The sequence below is a fragment of the Wickerhamomyces anomalus genome (assembly GCF_001661255.1).
Source record: "Wickerhamomyces anomalus NRRL Y-366-8 unplaced genomic scaffold WICANscaffold_2, whole genome shotgun sequence".
Taxonomy (NCBI): Eukaryota; Fungi; Ascomycota; class Saccharomycetes; order Phaffomycetales; family Wickerhamomycetaceae; genus Hansenula; species Hansenula anomala.
The window spans coordinates 2196977-2217374 of record NW_017567111.1 but is presented as its reverse complement, the minus strand read 5'-3'; the positions used below and the strand labels follow the sequence as shown (position 1 = coordinate 2217374).

The 20398-nt window shown below is 35.5% G+C and overlaps 10 protein-coding genes across 10 annotated transcripts; 6 read left to right on the top strand and 4 right to left on the bottom strand.

Moving 5' to 3' along the window:
• Positions 1–17: 17 nt before the first annotated feature.
• Positions 18–3341, top strand: WICANDRAFT_27943 (uncharacterized protein; the record flags this gene model as incomplete). The annotated part of the gene is made up of 1 exon (XM_019181429.1): positions 18–3341. One exon carries the CDS (start codon positions 18–20, stop codon positions 3339–3341), a length of 3324 nt encoding a protein of 1107 aa, XP_019040740.1.
• A 47-nt stretch (positions 3342–3388) lies between these two features.
• On the bottom strand, positions 3389–4521 carry UFD1 (polyubiquitin-binding protein UFD1; the record flags this gene model as incomplete). Its single annotated transcript, XM_019185575.1, has 2 exons — positions 3389–4462; positions 4519–4521. 2 exons carry the CDS (start codon positions 4519–4521, stop codon positions 3389–3391), a joined length of 1077 nt encoding a protein of 358 aa, XP_019040739.1.
• Positions 4522–4746: 225 nt separating this feature from the next.
• On the top strand, positions 4747–7713 carry TFC4 (transcription factor TFIIIC subunit TFC4; the record flags this gene model as incomplete). The annotated part of the gene is made up of 1 exon (XM_019184673.1): positions 4747–7713. One exon carries the CDS (start codon positions 4747–4749, stop codon positions 7711–7713), a length of 2967 nt encoding a protein of 988 aa, XP_019040738.1.
• A 208-nt stretch (positions 7714–7921) lies between these two features.
• On the top strand, positions 7922–8935 carry IST1 (Ist1p; the record flags this gene model as incomplete). The annotated part of the gene is made up of 3 exons (XM_019184672.1): positions 7922–7945; positions 8007–8099; positions 8156–8935. 3 exons carry the CDS (start codon positions 7922–7924, stop codon positions 8933–8935), a joined length of 897 nt encoding a protein of 298 aa, XP_019040737.1.
• Positions 8936–9094: 159 nt separating this feature from the next.
• Positions 9095–10243, top strand: YHC3 (amino acid transporter YHC3; the record flags this gene model as incomplete). Its single annotated transcript, XM_019185574.1, has 1 exon — positions 9095–10243. One exon carries the CDS (start codon positions 9095–9097, stop codon positions 10241–10243), a length of 1149 nt encoding a protein of 382 aa, XP_019040736.1.
• Positions 10244–10254: 11 nt separating this feature from the next.
• On the bottom strand, positions 10255–11151 carry YJU2 (mRNA splicing protein YJU2; the record flags this gene model as incomplete). Its single annotated transcript, XM_019185573.1, has 1 exon — positions 10255–11151. The coding sequence occupies one exon, from the start codon at positions 11149–11151 to the stop codon at positions 10255–10257; it is 897 nt and encodes a 298-aa protein (XP_019040735.1).
• Positions 11152–11802: 651 nt separating this feature from the next.
• On the top strand, positions 11803–13152 carry DCW1 (putative mannan endo-1,6-alpha-mannosidase; the record flags this gene model as incomplete). Its single annotated transcript, XM_019183307.1, has 1 exon — positions 11803–13152. One exon carries the CDS (start codon positions 11803–11805, stop codon positions 13150–13152), a length of 1350 nt encoding a protein of 449 aa, XP_019040734.1.
• Positions 13153–13322: 170 nt separating this feature from the next.
• ANR2 (Anr2p) lies at positions 13323–15146 on the bottom strand (the record flags this gene model as incomplete). The annotated part of the gene is made up of 1 exon (XM_019184671.1): positions 13323–15146. One exon carries the CDS (start codon positions 15144–15146, stop codon positions 13323–13325), a length of 1824 nt encoding a protein of 607 aa, XP_019040733.1.
• Positions 15147–15355: 209 nt separating this feature from the next.
• On the bottom strand, positions 15356–18078 carry LHS1 (Hsp70 family chaperone LHS1; the record flags this gene model as incomplete). Its single annotated transcript, XM_019182698.1, has 2 exons — positions 16396–18078; positions 15356–16353 (listed from the first exon to the last, which is right to left on the bottom strand). Exons 1-2 carry the CDS (start codon positions 18059–18061, stop codon positions 15356–15358), a joined length of 2664 nt encoding a protein of 887 aa, XP_019040732.1. The 5' UTR covers positions 18062–18078.
• Positions 18079–18325: 247 nt separating this feature from the next.
• On the top strand, positions 18326–20193 carry MUD2 (Mud2p; the record flags this gene model as incomplete). The annotated part of the gene is made up of 2 exons (XM_019183306.1): positions 18326–18365; positions 18422–20193. 2 exons carry the CDS (start codon positions 18326–18328, stop codon positions 20191–20193), a joined length of 1812 nt encoding a protein of 603 aa, XP_019040731.1.
• Positions 20194–20398: the final 205 nt, after the last annotated feature.

The following is a 20398-nucleotide window of genomic DNA, read 5'->3' as shown; positions in this document are numbered from 1 at the left end:
ATATGGTATAAGTTAAAATGCAACAAATAACGTCCTCATTATTAAGGTCAATTTCAAAAAAGCTGCCCAATAGAATTTTGGCTCAAAGAATATTCAAATGTGTGTTTAACTCAACTATTGCTTTGATATTCTGCTTGATACCCAAAGTTGTTGACGTATTAGGTGATGAACCTGCAATGTTGCCGTTAATTTCAGTCATGGTTCACCCTGGAAGAAGATTTGGTACAATGATAGAAGCTGTTATATTCTGTATTTCCGGGCTTCTATTAGGTAATTCATATGCCCTGCTAGGTAGATTCCTAGCTCAAAAGGCCCTCACTCCTGAGAAGCTCCATTTGGTTGACAAATTACAAAAAGTTGAGAATTATCAGAATTACAGAACAGCCCTTGCCATATTGGCTGTGTTTGAAATCATTATGCTGTTCTTTCATGGTTGGATGAGAAGTATATCTCACAAATTCTTTGCAATGGTTTTTCCATTATTTTTGGTGGTTCATTTCACATTTATGGATAATCTGAAAACAGATGCTGGAACGATTGCTAAAAGTTTCACCATCCCTTTCTTTTTGGGTATTGCAATATCATTAGCTTGCAACCTACTTATTTTTCCAGAATTTGGATCTTCATATTTGGGTAGATCAATGATAATAACCTTAAATGAATTACACAGTACAATAGACTCCACTGTCCAGTTCTTTATATCTGTTGGAAATGACACTTCACTATTCAAGGTTGAATGCCCTTCGTTGGCCCAATTAACAAAAAAGAAACAGTCTTTGAGAGCCAAGTTGAATTCTACTCAAGCCGTTTTACAGGAGTGTATGTATGAAATCTCGTATTCATATCTTTCACCTGCTCAATTGAGAAATATAATTGAGGTTTTGAAGTCACAATTGTCTTATGTGAGTGCTTTGATCAATGCTTCACAACTAGAGTTCACATTATTGAACGACAACAGCACAACAGAAGGTGAAAATGATAATAAATTGCTAATTACAGTCTTGGAAAGGGCTCGGATTCCAATTTTTGAGCTCCAAAAAGTCATTTCGGATAGTCTATATGTTATCAAGGTTGGTATTGCAAAATCATATGACGTGGATTTCTCTTCAATTTCAAAATCACCAAGTATTGAACTACAAGATTTTGATCTCGAATCTGAAGATTTTGATGCTAGAATCAATACGCTTGCAAGAGCAATGGCTGAATTTGATATTACTTTTAGAAAAGAACTTGATAATCTCAATACAGAGTATGAAGATTATCTTTCACCAAATGATGATATGTTTCTATTATCTTCATTTTTGATGAATTTGAAAGAAACTGCAAATGCTGTTTGTAATATCATGAAAGAAACAAAATTGATTTATGAGTATCGTTTAACTCAAGAAAGAAAGGGTTTCTTTGGGAGAAAAGTTTGGTTTTCCTTTTTGACTTCTAGTGACCAGCTAAAAGGCTGGTTTTCAGCAAATAGTAATGATCTTGCTAATGCTAATGAGACTGCAAGTTTGAATGGTGATACACAGTCCAAAATTTATCTCGGTGATGATGATAGACCTCGTCGTAAATCAATGTCCACAGAAAATGAATTTTTCGAAAATGTTGCTGCTAAGAGGAAACAAACAATACACCACAATTACTTTGATAAGATTATTGTGAATTCTCTAGCCTTTTATGAAAAATTTAAGCCTCATTTTAGGTTTGGAATCCAAATTACTGTTGGTTTGATGGTTGCTTCGTTCCCAATGTTCATACCAAAGTCAAGGGAATGGTACGTTGATATTAGAGGAACTTGGATTGGTTTCGTTTGTATTCTTGTTCTTGAGCCGCAGGTTGGTAGTACTTTTTTTGTGTTCTTCTTGAGAGGTGTTGGTGTCATAAGTGGAGCAGCTTGGGGATATTTGTCATATGTTGCTGCAATAAATCAGACAAATCCATATTTGGAAACTATTGTAACAATTTTTGGTGCTATTCCTGGATATTATTATTTTCTTGGTACTCCATATGTGAAAGCTGCTATCATTGGTATCATTTCTATTTATATTGTGTTGTTGTCTTCAGCATTGCCGTCTGAAATTGGGGGTTCCATTTTGCAGAATTTTGGAAAAAGATGTCTCGCCATGATTTATGGTGGTGCTGTGGCTTTGATCTGTCAGCTTATCATCTTCCCTATAAAAGCGAGAGATGAGTTGATTTATGAGGTTTCAGATGCTATTGGAATGATTGCCAAGCTGCAATTGATTTATGCAGTTGGTTTAAATGGTGAAGATTCAAAACTTAGTATGACTGAAGAGAGATATGAAAACTACAAAAAGCTATCAGCCACTGCAAAGTCCGCATTAACAAGAGCAGATGCTTACAGAGGAAGTGCAAGAAAGGAACCAAGGTTGAAAGGAAATTATCAAGACATTGAACGTGTTTTTTATGAGATCATTTTCATTCTCAGAGAAGTACTAGATAGAATGGACAATATTGTATTGTTGAGAAAAGTTTATGGTTCAGCTATTATTGAAGAATTTAATTCCACTGTTTTCCCTTATCGAAGACAAGTTACAGCTTCAATCAACAATAACTTGAGAGCAGTTCAATGCGCCTTGATGACCAAAGCTCCGCTTCCTCAATACTTACCAAGCTCCAAAATTGCGCAACAAAGGTTAATAAAAAAGGTTACAGAAGTTGTTCAAGAAAAATATCCAATTATTAAAAAAGAAAATAATGAATCTTCAGATAGCGAGGGTGATTCTCAAATTTTTGTTGAATTCCGTGGTCATGGTCATAGACCCGATAGCTCTCATCGAGAACATCTTTTGAAAGAAAAGTTTTTGAGTTGGAATGCTTCAAGCTCAGCAACTGAAGAAGTTATTGACTATCTGGAAGAGCTCGTTGAACTGATTAAAGTACTTGTTGGTGTTCATGAGTTCAAGTATGGGTTCTTGAGTCGCTCCTTGTATTCAGATTATGCTGCCAAAGCCGCAAGGGGATATAAAGATATGGTTACAGGTCATGAAGATGAAGACAAAGGTAATGCAACAACTCCAGTGGAAGACGAGGATGATATTAATGACTCGGCATCATCTGTTGAAGAATATGATGTAAATCCAATTGCGTTAGTGAATACAGGCGTATCGTCGAAATCCAGGAAATCCGTTGATAGCAATGCTACTAAGTTGTCAAATGGATTCAGAAAAAGAGTCTATTCAATAGGCTCTTGGGTTCGTGGTGATTTGACTAGAACCAAATCCCTTGGGCAATACACTGATGGTGAGATAGAAGGTGACGAAGATAATGAACTACCCTTGTCATTGATGAGAGTTGTCAGTAAGAAAAGTACAATAGGGAAATAATAGATGATGTTTTACAATGATATTGGTACATGTAAAAACTTTATTAATCAATCGATCTCTATCAGTTCAGGACTGTGGACTTTAGGTTTAGGGCTAGCATGTGATTTGAGGTCTTTTCTCTTTTTACTCTGCCTTAACGATTGACCTTGGCCAGCAAATGCACTATTAGAAATGATGTTCTCCTTGTCTTCTTCATCCAGTTGTACGGGAACGACAGGAAATCCAAAAAAAAGCTGACCATCTGGTAAGTTCAATGGGGCTGGTGGTCCATCTAAGTTGATATCCAGCTCATCAAGTTTCTTCACATCGTTCTTGTTCTTTGAAGGACGGCCTGACAATTTTTGACCTTCCCCCTTGAATGAAGATTGTTCAAGACTTGCTTTTTGTGCAAGCTCCTTGTAATTAATTGATTTTGCCATTGTTCCTAATGTTCTTCCTGGATTTGGTGTAGCTGATTTTGTTGACCCAGGAGTTGCAGTTTTTGAGTAATCTGGCTCAACATAACCTACCGGAGGCGCAAAGTCTGTTTCCAAATCTGTTTCAATAACACAGATACTGTTAAATGCTGATTCTGGTTTCACTTCCAACACTTTGATTCCAAAAATCTTATCATTATAACTAATTTCTATTATATCATTCAAACTTAATGTGGAGAACTTTCGAAGCACATTCTCCAAAACAGCTTTTGGATCTGATATATCTAAAAAGTCAACAGACTGTGGTTCAATTTTAACAAATTTTCCTAACGGAACATCTGAATTTGTAATTTTAATGATGGAGCCTGGCTGTAATTTAAGTGTGCTCATCATCCATTGAGGCAGGTAGACTCTCCCTTCTTCAGCAACAAATTCTAGCACACCTGAATGAGTCTTTAATCCATTCTCTTCATTGGAAAGTTCAAAAAGCATGGGATATCTAATATGTAGCATTGTCAATCTGTTTAAAGCACTTGGAGGAAGAAATATCTTACCACCAAAATTAGCATCATCTTTTCTAGTGTCGTCAGGCATCATTGCGATTGGGTAACATCTGAAGAAGTCTTCAAAGTTTTGAGGAATATTAGCAAATCCCCCAAAAGTTCCAGGTTGAAATCCAAAGTTACTGCCACCAAAGCTTGAAAACTAGTGAGTGGTTAGCATATAATGTGTCAATTGGGCCTTATAAGATATATACTAACCATTATGGGTTCTTTTGTTGATTATGTTCTTATTATCTTTGTCTTTCAGAAGGTTGTTTTGGGTTTCTTCAAATTGCCACTTCGGCAAAAAAAAGTGACAGCAAAAATCCGCGAATTTTTCCTTTTCGCGAATTTTTTCCAAGACGCGTTTGTGGAAAAAAAAATAAACAAAGGGATGGAAATTGGATTGTTGATTAGCTTCACAACGGTCTGTTCAATCTTATCGAAATGCCAGCTGTGAATGAGGGGGATCACTCCCAAGTATCATACCCTAATGACTCAGATGAAGACATTTACAATGAAATTGATGTCAGGGCTATGATTGGTGAGGATAATGATGACGATAATGAAGAACAAATAATCTTTTCAGAAAATGACGAGGATGATGACGAAGATGATGTGGATCCCGAAGACATTGATCTTGCTGCTGAATTTTCAGATGATGATGGTAACTTGTCTTATGAAGAAGACACTGAAGAAGCTTTCATGGATGCTGTTAGAGAAGCCAACAATTTTCGAAAGAAGAAAAGAGGTGATAAAAAGAGACCACGAGCTAGACCACAAAGAGAGTTAGACCCTGAAGTTGTTATGCTGCTATCCAGTGCTAATGAGATGTTTGTCGGTAGTGATTATGATGCAGCAGAAAAAATATATCAGGAGGTTATAAAAAAGGACCCAAGAAACTTTTCAGCATACAAGAGTTTGGGTGAAATTTATTATCGTCAAAATAGGTTGAATAAAAGTTGTAACGCTTGGTTCTTAGCTGCACACTTGAACCCTTTGGATGGTGACTACTGGGCATTTGTTGCAAGAACAAGTAGGGACCTTGGGCACACAACTCAAGCTATTTATTGTTATGGAAGAGCCATCAGTGCTAAGAACAGATCATTTGACGTCTTTCTACAGCGATCGATACTTTATAGAGAAACTGGTCAATTAGGAAGAGCGCTTGAAGGGCTTCAAAAATTGCAAAAACTTCATCCTTCTAAATCATCAGTTGTTCGTGAACTTGCTCTCATCTACATTCAATTGAACAGAGTTAATGATGCTATCGCAATGTACTTGATGATATTTGAAAAAAATGTTACAAAAAGAATCAGAGATGAATCCAATGAAGATGATTCTTTTGACGATTCTGAAGATGAAGCTGACTCCAAGTCTCGTGGATTTCCAGTTTTTGATTGGTCCTCACTAAATATCCTTGCTGAATTGTTTGTGAAGCAAAAAAACTATGCAATAGCAATTAGAACAATCAAGCATGCTGCTCGTTGGATTCAAGGAAGAGAAGATGAAGAATTTTGGGAAGATGTTACCGATGACTCTGAGTTCGATGAAAGAAGATATGAAAACGCAAAATTTGAAGCTTTAGCTGATGTTCTGAAAACAAGATCTCATAAGTTACCTATTGATATAAGAGTGAAACTTGCATCTTTGAGATTAAGCTTAAACCACGTTGATGAAGCATTGATTCATTTTGGTTTCTTACTTAATGAGGATATCACTGAGATGGCTGATTTGTTTTCTGATGCAGGTACTAAGTTGGAAGGTGCTCAACTATTTAGTGATGCTGTTAAATTTTATGTACCGCTAAGCAGACTAGAAGATTTCCATATACCTGAACTTTTCACTTCATTGGGGAGGTGCTTTACTGAGCTTGGTAAATACCAAGATGCTAAGGAATATTATAACATTGCCTTGGAGATGGATCCAGGTAACATGGACATCCAACTAGCCTTAGTTGAGGTATTATATTATTTGGAAGAAGTTGAAGAATCTCAAAGTTTATTAGAGTCTATTACAAGCAGAAGGAAGGAATCTGGAAAAGCAGTTACGGAAGAACACAATCTGTCCGATGTTACAAAACAACAAATAGCAGAACCAGTCCAAGATGCAGATGACCAAGCGTTGATTCAAAATAAAATAAACAAACCACCAAAAAGGGGGTATAGACTTACTGAAGCTGAGAAGCAAGAAAGAGATAATAAACTGAAACAAAATGTCATTGAGAAGTATCAAAGATTAAAAAGACTTCATCAAGGATTGGAATCCGGTGATAATGTTGCTGCTACCACTTGGATTCAGTTAGCTTCAGAGTTGATTGAAATCTTCTCTAATGTCAAAAATTTCTTCCCAAAAGATAGATCTAGGCAATTTAAAGGTATCATTACAAGAACAAGAAACTTACAGATGGACATTGACTCTAAACTTGAGAGAATTTCTCAGCTATATGAAGGATTTACCTCCAAAGTTGAAGAAAAGTTGGTGTTAACATCTAAAGAGGAGTTTAGAGGGTTGAAGTATGACCAATGGTTTGAACTATTTATGGAATATGCACTTGCAGTGGCTAGATACGAAAATCCAAATGACGCTAATAGTATAATTGATAGTGCTAAGAATGTCAATGTGTTCTACCAGAACAAAGATCGTGATGAAGTAATGAACTTGGTCAAACTAGCTATATCTATAAGGACACAAGATCATAAAGATATGCTTCTATCACTAAGAGTCATATTGAACAGTTTCCAATTCAACAAAAAGGTTCTCAAGTTGTTTTTGCTGTGTCAACCATCAGGTAAGGCATGCACAGAAAACTTTATTTCAATTAATCATCAAAAGTATTTCTTAAGACAAGTCAAAGCTTATGACTCGTTGAACCAAAAAAGATCAATCACAGGTATGGCAAACATCACCAACAAGGAAGTTGAAGTGAATGGAAGTGATAATACTTATTTGATGTACATTTATGCTTGTTTGCTTTTCACAAATCGAAGTTATGTTCCAAGTCTTGTCTACTTCACCAGAATCTACAAAAGCTATAAAAATGAACCAATGATTTGTTTATTAGCCGGTCTAGCTCATGTCCATAGATCAATGCAAAGATCTTCAACAAACCGTCATCTTGAGCTCCTTCAAGGATTAAAATATGTCATGGAATACTTTGAGCTACGTACATCATCAAAGTTTGGTCCTTTGGAGCATCAAGAAGCTCTATATAATTTAGGGAGAGTTTACCATTTATTGGGTCTTTTTTCAATTGCTGTTGAGTATTATAATAAGGTATTGGAGGAATTTGATGACTTGGACGCGGAAAATGACTTGAAGAGACAGACCGCTTATAACTTGATATTGATTTACAACAGCAGTGGAAATACCAAGCTGTCAAACAAGATTATGGAGGAATATTTAACTATTTGATGTTAATATAACAAATACGATTAATGACTAATCCATTATGTAATTTTGACTATTCGCGATTTTTTTTGTTTTGATAATTCTGACCTGAACTCCAGAGTTAGATTGGGGCGACGAACTACAAGATTTCAACAACAATTGATTGAAGAAGGATAATTATAATCAATTATTACCATTGAGTTAAGAGTGTTTATCTACAGCTTTAGTGAAAATGGCTCCTGTTATCTCGTCACAAGTGAGTGTTGCCTCCTTATCAGTTCAGTTTGACCCCTAAATTCTAACAAATCTATTTAAAGGGAAGGCTCAAGGTCACATTAAAAATGGCTATAAGTAAGCTGAGATTTACTCAGACTAAACGTTTGGCGCTTGTTAAACAACAAAGAAGACAGGTATGCTCCAGAGGATCTCTTTATTGTTTCTGTTCTCTCACTAACACAATTTATAGATGGCTGAATTATTGTCATTAGGAAAAGAAGAAAGTGCAAAGATAAGAGTCGAAAATATTGTCCGTGAAGATATTTATGTTGAGCTTCTAGAGATGCTTGAGCTATACTGTGAATTATTGCTAGCAAGGATTGGACTATTAGATAAGAAAGAATGCGACCCGGGATTAGAAGAAGCTGTCAAAACAATCATATACTCTGCATCCCATACGGATTTGAAGGAAATGCACACAGTTAGAGACCTTTTAATCCACAAGTTTGGTGCAGAATTTGCACGGGCTGCTATTGAAAATGATGATAATGTCATTCCTGAGAAAATCACAAAGAGAACAGCCGTTGAAGCACCCTCACAAGAATTGGTATCTTTATACTTGAAAGAGATTGCCAAAGCTTATGATGTCCCATTCAGTGAATTGGAAGCTGAAGAAGCAGCAGACGATGAGGATGATGATGATGACGATGATGAAAGTAATGGAGGTGAAGGGAAACCTATACAACTTGAAGAGCCAATCGAAGATTATCCAGAAGAAAGAATCTCTACACCAAGAAAGCTTTCAGCTGCTAGCCTACCAAATCCAAATGAAGCAGAAAAGTCACCAATTTCAGTGCGACCACCACATAAATCAAGTGATAACCCACATCCAACTGTTAAGATCCCAGATGAGTTGCAAAAAAATGTCAGTAAGAAAAAACGTACCAGTGATGCTGGGCTCAAGAACTCTTCCAAAGAGAAGGATGACTTGGATGCATTGAGAAAAAGATTTGAGGCCTTAAAAAGATGAAATATATGTACATTCATAATAGCATGAGTTAGTTACACGTTTAAAGTAGTCCATGTTTAACTTATCCGTGAATATCCGTGAAGGAATTTTAAAGAAAAATTCACGCGATAAGAAATTCACTTCGTGTAAACATCAACAATCAACGTACCCGTGAAGACAATGGCACTCAACAAAGTGTTCTGTTCATTCTGGCTCTTTGGATTGCTAAATAATGTTCTTTATGTGGTGATTCTTTCAGCTGCTGTGGATCTTGTAGGTCCTTTGGTGCCTAAAGCTACTGTTCTTTTAGCAGACATTCTACCAGCGTTTTTAATCAAGGTATCAGCTCCATTCTTTATCCATTTTATTGCATATCCTCATAGAATTGCATCATTGATAGTTCTGAGTGTTTCTGGAATGCTTTTGGTGACATTTGGTACGCTTCAATTCAAAATATTTGGCATAATCATGGCTTCATTAAGTTCGGGATTGGGAGAGATAACATTTCTACAATTGACCCATTTCTATGAAGAAAATGGTCTTAACGGTTGGAGCTCAGGAACTGGTGGTGCTGGCTTGATTGGTAGTGGATTTTATTTGTTGTTAACTACAATTTTGGGAATTAGGGTTCAGTCTTCATTACTCTTGTTTAGTATCTTCCCGTTAGGGTTTTTATACTATTTCAGATTACCACCAGTTCATACTTATGAAACAATTCACGAACGAAACATCACAGATTTGGAGAATCAACCAAACAAATTTAATCTGGCCACCCATGTATCTGAAACTATTGCTAGGTTGAAAAAGCTCATTGTCCCATTCATGATTCCTTTATCAACAGTTTACTTGTCAGAATATTTGATTAATCAATCAGTCTCACCAACGTTGCTATTTCCATTAGAGGAATTACCATTCAGCAAGTTTAGAGATGTTTATGTTGCTTATGGAACTTTGTATCAATTAGGTGTTTTCATTTCAAGATCTTCAGCATCAATAGTCAGAATAAGATATCTGTTCATCCCATCAATCCTACAATCATTCAACTTGATATTGTTGATCTTGCAATCCCTTTATTATTTCATTCCTAATGTCTATATAATAATGTTGCTGGTGTTTTATGAAGGATTATTAGGAGGTGCAGCTTATGTCAATACCTTTATGCTAATAATCGACACCATTCCAGAAATTGACCGAGAGTTTTCACTTGGAGCAACGTCAATGAGTGATTCTGGAGGTATAGTGGTATCTGCATTGATTGGGCTTTGGTTAGAACCAAGCCTTTGTAATTATCAAGTAGATCACGGAAGAGACTGGTGCAAGCTTGAATGAACCGATCAATATCATTTCTTCAATTTCTTGACACTAATTCCCAATGAATTATTTTTCCTTTTCATTACAACTTTTTGAGGGACTGATGTCTTTTTGGAAAACAAAGGTTGGGAATAACTATCAGAGTCTGAATCTGACTCTGATCCGGAGCTGGCCTCTTTATTTGTATATGTGTTATCAACTTCAGCACTGCCATCTGACCCATCTTGTGTAGCATTTGATTCTGGTTGTTGTTTTTTAAATGCTGCTTCTGCAAGCTTTTCATCTTCTTCATTCTCTTGAACCAATCTCTCTGTTGCGGCTTTTCTCATTCTCTCCTTGATTTCTTTCTGTAGCTCAGCGTTTGTAGCTCTCTCACTAATTTTGGCATTACGCTCTCTTATCTCATCAATTTGTTCACTAATTTCTTGCTGATGTCTGATATCATTCAATTTTGCCTCTAATTCTTCTAACGAAGTTTGTTTCTTATCCTTTTCCAATTCTTTTCTCTTGGCCTCCTCTTCCTCCTTCTCTAATCTTTCAAGCGTCTCCTCTTGTGTCTCTTCTTTCATGATTTTATTGGTATTCCCTGAATCATAGTTCTTTTGGGCACCAAATTCTAAAACATAATCAGCACTTTTAGGATCTGTTCTGAACAAAATTTCACTAGCACATCTTGGACATTTGATATGGAACCTCACAATTTTCATCCCCAGGTAACTCTCACTTGTGTTTTCTTTTCTAGCGTTAAACTTCTTTGATTTGGAAATGTATTCACCGCAGTTTAGACACTTCATTGAAAATGGTGTCATCAATCTAACTGTTTGCAAACTTGCAGAACCGGTCTTCACTTTTTTCTTCTTCTTGATGATCTTTGAAGGGTCATAGTCTGGCGGATAGTATTTGTTGATCACTTTTCTTTCAGACATTTTGTAGTAAAGTGAAAAGAATCGGGTCTTTGAAAGAGTTTTGAAACGATAATAATAGTATCTTTATGTTCTTAATTGTGTTTATTTTTTTTTACGATGAAATGAATTCGCGAAGAAAAAACTGCCATTTTGCAAGGTTTGCGCGATTATGTCCAAATTGGGAGGCTTGTCTGCCAAAGTGGCAATGTCATTACTGTAATTGGTAATTGTCTATTTTTGGCTTTGAGATTGCGCAAAACACGCTGAGCCGAGGTGTGGCCCACGCCGAAATTCGCGTTTTTTCAGATCAAGAAAGCTTTTTTTTTTATTTGAGAGACGTGAAAGACCCAATTAACAAAGAAAACCTTTTTGAGAGCAGCTTTACAACCTCAGTTAATCCATTTTAAGGGCAGCTGATAAAGGGCTAATCCACTCACTTTGTCCATACTTATACAAATCAGGAAATTTCAGTCGTTGAACGTGATACAGTCAGAGAACAATAGAGTTTTTACTTTTTTTTTCGTCTGTCAGAAAAGGGTCAGGATAGAGATTTGAAATACATCAAGAAATTTAACACACTAAAAAAAACCCTTGAAATTTAGTCCATATTTGAAAAGAGAATAGGACAGTAATAGACACACTCACTCACACAATAGTCAAGAACTCTCCAAGATGAAGTTAAGTGTTTTTTCTCACTCAACAATTCTTGTTTCCTTGCTTGGCTGCGTCTCTTGTGTTTGGTTGACACCAGACAATTTAACCAATTTGAAAGAAGTCACAGGTATCGTTGCTGATGGTTTACTCAATTATTACACAGGTCTTCAATATGGTAAACCTATTGGTATGTTTGCCAACCCATACTATTGGTGGGAAGCCGGTGGTGCATGGGGATCAATGATTGATTTCTGGTACTTCATGCAAAACGATACATATTTAGATATCACAAAACAAGCTTTATTGGCACAAACTGGTGAAAATTGGAATTATATCCCTTTAAATCAATCTACAACTGAAGGTAATGATGATCAAGGGTTTTGGGGTATTGCTGTTATGGGTGCTGCTGAAAGAAACTTTCCAAACCCTGATAGTGACCAACCACAATGGTTATATCTAGCACAAGCTGTTTTCAATACAATGGCTGCCAGATGGGATGATGGTCATTGTCAAGGTGGTTTAAGATGGCAAATTTTTGAATGGAATTCTGGTTATGATTATAAGAATGCCGTTTCAAATGGTTGTTTATTCCATATAGCTGCTAGATTGGCTAGATATACAGCAAATGATTCATATGTCGAATGGGCTGAAAAAGTTCATGATTGGATGGAAGGTGTTGGTTTGATCACTGAAGGTGATTGGTATTTCATTTATGATGGTGTTTCAATCAATGACAATTGTTCTTCTGTCGTGAAGTTACAATGGACTTATAATCAAGGTTTAATGTTGGCAGGTTCAGCTTATTTATACAATTACACAGAAGATGAAATTTGGTTAAATAGAACCAAGAGATATCTATCAAGTTCAAGTGTTTTCTTCAACAATTCAGTCATGTATGAAGCTGCTTGTCAAAATTCAAAGAATTGTAACAATGATCAAAGATCTTTCAAGGCATTTTTCTCAAGATTCCTTGGTTTAACTGCTCAGCTTGTCCCATCAACTTATGACCATATTTACAAACTTTTAGAAGCGTCAGCAAGAGCTGCTTCCAATTCTTGTTCAGGTGGTTCAGATGGTAATACTTGTGGGTTAGATTGGTCTCATTCAGGGTGGGATGGTTATTACGGGTTAGGTGAACAAATGGCTGCCTTAGAAGTTATGCAAAACTTAAGAATCCGTGACAGACCACCTCCATATACCAATTACACTGGTGGTACTTCACATGGTTCTGGTGCTGCTGGTACAGAAACATCCAGTACAAACTTGAGTCCATTGACAATAGATAAAGGTGATAGGGCTGGTGCAGCAATAATAACGTGTATTATTGCATTCTCGATCATCGGAAGTGCAACTTGGTTGTTAATTTGAATGATGGTTTTTTGTTATTTGTTTGTTAATTCGTGTATACTATAGTTGTTTCGGTGGAAAAAAAAAAGCACACACAATAAATATATCTGTATTTAAATTAAGCAAGTGTAAATGTATTATTATTAATCAATATCATAAGATCATTATAGTGCTTCCAGTATATAATTTAACTAAAAGCAGCACAAATTTGAGAGTTTGGAGCCAACTTGTGCCTTTCTGTTCCACCAAACTTGAATCAATTTGACAACAAATTCAGCATCCTGTTTAGAATAAGGATCCAATCCCATTTCAAATATATCAGCAGGTTCAATCCAAATCGTCTTATCAACTAATTCAGAATCATCATTGTCTTTTGAATCTTCTTCATTCTCATTGTTGATAATATCTGCAATGGTAGTGAAAATCCTTTTGGTTAAATTCTGGAAATATCCAACAAGCACTAAAGAACGTTCAACCTCATTTTTATTATAATCACCCATTTCTTTCAAGCCATCAACTTCTTGTTCCTCTTCAATTTTTTCATTTTCACCAGCTGATGCCCACCAATAAAACCCAGACCAAGCCAATTGTCTCCAAGAAGCTGGTTCTGAAACTTCTTGCCACCACGGTACTCCATCAGATTCTGTTGTTTGTTGTGGATCTTCTGTGCTATCAACAGCTTCATCTGTCAATTTTGCAGCGTTTGGACATTTTAATTCACCATCTTCATTGCACAAGTTGAACTCTGTTGCCAATACTTTAAATCTTTTCAAATCTCGTTGTGTGGCTCTCAAAGGATCTGTGTTTTTAGATCCTGGGATAGCAGCTTCTACCAAAAACACTTTGGGAACTTTTGTTGCAACATGATGTGGTTGATTGAATTGAACAGAAATATCATATAAAGTGCTTTTGAACAATAATATTTCATCTGTAGAAGAAGCAATAAAACTTGTATTTCTATGATTTTCAGGATCTGAGTTAATCAATGATTTCAGCCAGTCAATATCATTAACGCCTATTGAATAAACTGGTTGTATGAATTGCAATGAAGACGTAGCCCAGCAACCGCTTTCATTCAGTAGCCAATGAATCTCTTGTGGTATAGTGGATAAAATCGCTAGACAATAGGCAAAAGAACAATTCAATTCCACACTTGGTGCGTCAAATAGCAAAATCCTTTCTCGAAGTAATGCTGACCTCCAAACCCTGAAAATTAAAGGACCCAAAGCTTCAAGTAAATTGGTAAGATTTAACAAAAAATGATGACTATGATGTTTCCCCATTAATGAACTGTGTAAAGTTTGTGTATCAATTTTAGGAACCGTTGCCTTTGGAGATTTTGATCCAATGACATCCAACAAGTCAATCTTGGAGGAATGTTTATCGAAGAAATCTTCAAATGTGCTATAGTCTTCACTTGAATTATCCCAATCATCTAAGAGTTTATGTAGTTGGTCAACATATTCTAACCCAGTAGTGAAATGCATTGGTTTCCAAGTTGGTAAGTCCCCAGAGAATTTTGACACTGAAGATTTGGCATAAACTTGAGTTAAGGGGTCAACTAATATTCCTAAAGAAAACATCTTGACCTTGTTTCTTGAACCACCGACCGATTCATTCAAATTCTGGTGAAACACTGAGACACCATATAGCAAGTTGTCAAATGGCTGAGACTCTGGCTCAGGATCACCTTGTTGAAGTTGTACAAACGATATAACATCTCTCTCAACTTCGTGTAGCCCTGAAGGTAAACTTTTGTATTCTACCCCCTTTAATGAAACATTTTCACTGACTGTCTTGCTCCACTTTAGCATATAACCTGATTTCACATCAAATTGGACTAAGAAAATAGCACTCAGTGGACTTGCTGATGTTGCATTAGCTGCGGCATTCTGTAGCAGAATATTTAACCCTTTGGAAGCGTTTTCACTTTGAGGAGTGCTCAGCGGTCTTGGAGACTGTGTTATGATACTGGGTTTTGGCGACTTTGGCGTTCGTGGGGTGGATGATGCCATTATCTCTCTATTTGGCTATGGTGAACTCTTGTTTAACTGTGATCAATTGATAGTTTATACCATTGCGGATCTGATGAGAAATTGGCCAGCTTATCAAAACTTTGAGATTCGCGAATTTTTTTAATTTGCGTGTGTAAACCAGAGAAAAATAGCTACAAAACATAACCGACATTAACTAAGATTATTAAATTACTTTGTAAAGCTTTTGTTTAAAGCTCGTCATGATCTATTGAGGTTGGCTCTTCTGAGCCGGAGGCTGTGGTTGTAGTAGCTGAAGATTCAGTTGTTTCATCTGTTGCTGAAACTGTGGATTCAGCCTCCGATTTTTCCTCTTCTTCTTTCAATTTGGATGCAGCTTTGGCAGCAGCTCTTCTTTGAGCTCTGTAAAATCTATAAAGGACGCTATTCAACTCTTTGAGTCTTTGTGAATGCACAGACTCTAAATTCTTCTTTATTAGCCCAACTTTTTCGATTTTTTCCAATGCTTGATTTCTCAATTCAAATAATTCCTCTCTGGTATATTCACTTAGTTCTTCAGGATTTTCATAAACTTCTTTGACTTTCTCAAAAGTAGAAATCAATTCTTTTGAAGCCTTTTCGATATCAGCTTCACTAAAGCTTGGTGTTTTCAATTTCAATTTTCTTGATTCTTTATCAAAATCAAGCCCGGCTTCAGTAAAATTTCTAAGTAAACCAGCAGCTGTCTCACCCATAGTTAACATGAAATCTTGAACAGAGTTTAGGGCTGTGACACCTTCTTTGTGTAAAGCTTCAAAAGCCTCGGAGTCTAATGGAATTGCTAATTGCTGCAAGTAATCTGAAATTTTGGTGTAATAACTTCTGATCTCTGATGTCTTATTTTTGATTTCTTTTGTTGTAGCACCATCGCTATCATAATCTAACCATTCTAAAAATTCTGAAACTTTGCTGGAAGCTTCATCAACAATAGCTTTTGGACCTTTTTCAACAACATCATCTTCTTCAAGATATGAACGGACTTTGTATAGAACTGCTTCTAGTTCATTCAATTTTTCAAAACGTTGTTTTCTTTGATAATCTTTTGCATTTAATGCTTGTAAGTGAGTTCTAAGTTCTTGTTTTGTGGCAGTTCCTAGTGGTCTTGATGATGAATATTTTAGTTTTGTTGGGATTGAAACTTTCAAGGTTGAAATTTTTTTCAAAACTTTTTGTTCGGTCTCTTTATCATCTTTACCTGTGGTTTTCCCTTTTAATTTATCAAACAGCCCACCTTTAGTTTCACCTTTCTTCTCTTCTTCTTCTTCATTAGATGAAGGACCTTCACATCTTGCTTGTACACTTTCTAAAGTAAAGATACGACTTTCACTCAATTTGAATTTTCCATAGATTTTGAAGCCAGATGAACACTCGGATGAATTGAAGTCTAATTTCTCAACCATCGAAGCAACATTTAATGAATCGTAATGTCCATAAAGCTTTGAATCTTCATATAAGTTTATGCTAAAATCTTCAGATTTGTTGAACAGATTTAATAATTCAACCTCTTTGATTTGATTGTAGCTTGAACCTTTAGAAAAGACAATTTCTTGTGCGTCATCACCAACAGAGATTTCATAGTTGTAAACTGATGCTTCAGAAACGTTCATTTCCTTTGTTTTGAACATTTTGGAAATTTGAACACCACGTAAAGTGGCACCAACAACAGCTGATTCGTCCGCATTGATAGTTTTTGAAACCAAATCTTCACCAATCAATGAAAGTAAATGCTTTTGAACAAATGGAACACGGGTTGAACCACCTGCATAAATGACTGAATTAATATCTTTAAGCTCAACAGGGGCATCATCAACAAGTTTTGCTTGTAAAACATCAATGATTGGTTTGGTTATTCTTGAAGAAATATCACTAACATGTTCTTCAAATTCTTCACGAGTAATCTTAGTTCTCAAATCAATGTCATCATATAATGATTCAATGGAAACAGATGCATCATTATTGGCACTTAACACCAATTTTGCTTTTTCAGCAGCTTGAAAGATTTTAGCCAAAGATCTATCATTTGATGAAAATTTATCAGTTCTGATTTCTGGATGGCTTTCTAAAAACTTATTTTTGATCAATTCTGCAACAGCATTTGTGAATAGAGAACCACCTAATGAATCATCATGGGCATATCCTTCAACCTCAATTGCTAAAGGCTCGGTTGAATTTTTGGTGAATGAAACTAATGTAGCAGTTGTTGAGCCAGCGCCCATATCATAGATAATGTGGTATTCCTTGTCGTTGGCAATCTCACGGTTTGTTGCATAGTTAATAGCAATCGCTAACCCATCATCAACCAAACCGATAACTTTTAAACCAGCCAATTCAGCACTATCTTTCAGTGCATTTCTTTGAGATTGAGTGAAATAACTTGGAACAGTAATCACTACATCGTTGACTTGTGAATAACCACCTGGAACTTTTTCTTTCAATGTTGTTGATGCTCTAGAGACAATATTTTGAAAACTCATAGCAATTACTTCTTCAATTGGATATTGGTGACCATTAACATCAAATGCAATTGTAGCTCTATTATTTTTGGAAGGAACAATCTTGACACCAGGATGAGAGTTGATGTAATGTTGAACTTCTGGATCATCAACTGATTTTCCTAATAATGGTTTCAAATTTAGTAAACAAGTACTTGGAAATCTTGTGCAATGAGATGCTGTAGCAGATCCATATAATCTTTCAACTTCATCTTTACCTAGTTGTTTGAAAGCTAAACCTGAAGGTTCTTTACGTTTTGAATCAGCACTCAATACTATTTCAAATGGAACACCTGGAGCTATTAATGCGGACTTTGTAAAATCTTGACCAAAATCAATACCTAGTATAGCACTGAATGCGACTGATATCAGTGATAGTAGCCATAGACAATTCCTTATTCTCATGATGCTCAGCTGTATTAGTTCCTAACAGAATAGAATTGAACACTTCAGCAAAAGATTGAGCTTGACTTAAAAACACAGTGTCAAGTTGTTCGCGAAGATCTGGAAAATTCGCGAATATACGAAATTTACCCGGTGTTTGACCAGCTGCTTATCTAATCCTGGAGAAAAATCGCTGTTCAATTCTGCAAAAACAACTGAAATGTATAGAGAAAGCTCATCGTTTTGATTAGAAATTGTTGAGAGAAAGCATTTTATGAGCCAAAAATGAGTACTCATAATGTGCTTGAGGCCTTGAAACAGAAACGTTAGTATCAGCGTTATTTTGTGGAAAGCTTTCAAATTACTAACATGTTTTTTTAGTGCTACGTGAGCAAGCTCAAAATGAATCTATAAGACCATCAGAAACGCCAGTAAAGAGAGAAGTTACAAGTTCCAATAGTGGGTATGGTAGAAGACCTGATGATACTAAAAACACACCAGATCGTTCGGGCTATTCGAGAAGAGAAGAACGAGCAAATGAAGTCAAGCAGGAAAGTCCACAAGAACAAAAACCAATAGAGACTCGTTCAATGGATGATAGACAAACTCATGATAGAAGAGATTATCGTGGCACAAGAGGAGGTGATCATTACAGCAGTGGAAGAAGAGAATACCCAAATCGAAATGATCATCATGATAGAAGACATACCGCTGAAAGAAGAGATTATGGTGAAAGAAGAGATTATAGTGGAAGAGATAGAAGAGATTATAACAGACGTGATGATGGTCCCTCTAGGTACAGAGATGACAGATATGAAAGAAGAGATGAAAGACCAACGAGGTATAGGGAAAGAGATACCAGAGGTGGTGATAGATATTATGACAATACTAATAATCAACAACAGCGATATTCACGTTCAACAGATTATAGCAACAACGGTGATGATGCTTCATATAATGAAGATTTAACTAATGTTGTACCAATAGATAAGCTAGAGAGAAAAAGCTTATGGGATTTGAAACCGAAAGGGTTTGAAAAAGTTAGTTCTGAAAGGGCAAAGATTTCAGGACTTTTCCCATTGCCTGGTGAATCTAAACAAGTTGATATTTCTAAATTAGAAGGTTTAGTTAGTGGTGGTGATTTAAACAGTCAAACATCTATTTTGTTTGAAGAAATAAGTATTGAATCATTATCCTCTAGAAATTCCAAACAATTGATTATAACAGGTGTTGAATTTTCTTTATTTCCTGTTGAAAGATTAGTTGAATATTTGAAAACTTACATTAACAGTCTGAAAGTTGAAAATGCATTCATTGTTTCACATGAATTAATCGAATCTAAATATTTGGTTATCAATTTATCAAACTCAAATATTACCACTATCTTATATTCATCTTTTAAATATTTCCAAAATGAGTTACATTTGAAAATCAAAATAGATAGACCACAATCATACATCACACCAAACTCAAAATTATTATCACCAGAAGAATTAAGCAAGTCTAAAGTACCGGATTCTGGAAACAAGATAGCTATAACAAATATACCAAATGATATCAAACAAGATGAAATATTACAAGATTTACAAGAAATTGGACATGTTTCCAAAATTGATCTGTTACTTGATAATGAAGAGAATTCAAAAGGTATTGCATTTGTTGAATTTGAAGATATAATCGCGGATCAGGCTATTGAAGCAATCAATAAAATTGTTATAAATGAAACTACATTATTTGCAATTTTTGCCTCTAAAGGATTACCAAAACAAGAAGAAGAAATTACATATAGAACAATCTCCAGTGTGGCACAATCAGGCTCTTTGAAAATTGATACTAATGTTTTAATATTATTGAATGTTGTTCATCCAGAAGAATTAAAAAATGAAGTTGTTTATCAAGAAGTTTTAAATGATATTACTAATGAATGTTCAAAATATGGGAAAGTCTTGAATGTTAAAATCCCGAAACCTGCTGAAGATTATAAAAGAAATTTGAAAAGTTTAGATACAAGTATAGGTAAGATATTTGTTAAATTTGAGAATGAAGAAGGTGCATCAAGGGCTTCAAAATTATTAAATGGACGTAAGTATCATGAAAGAACAGTTTTAGTTTCATTCTTACCAGAGAGTGATTATAACTTAAACTTGTTTTAACCAGCTACAGTACAGTTTATAAACTTAATTCATAATACATTGATACACTAAAAATGAAAACTGAAACATGTAGCATGACTTTCAAACTAATTAACAAATTACTTTCATCAACACTTTCATCATTATCGAGTACCTGTGATAAGCAACATCAATTTATATAAACCTCTAACCTATAACCATGCACCATGAACCAATTGAGACAAAA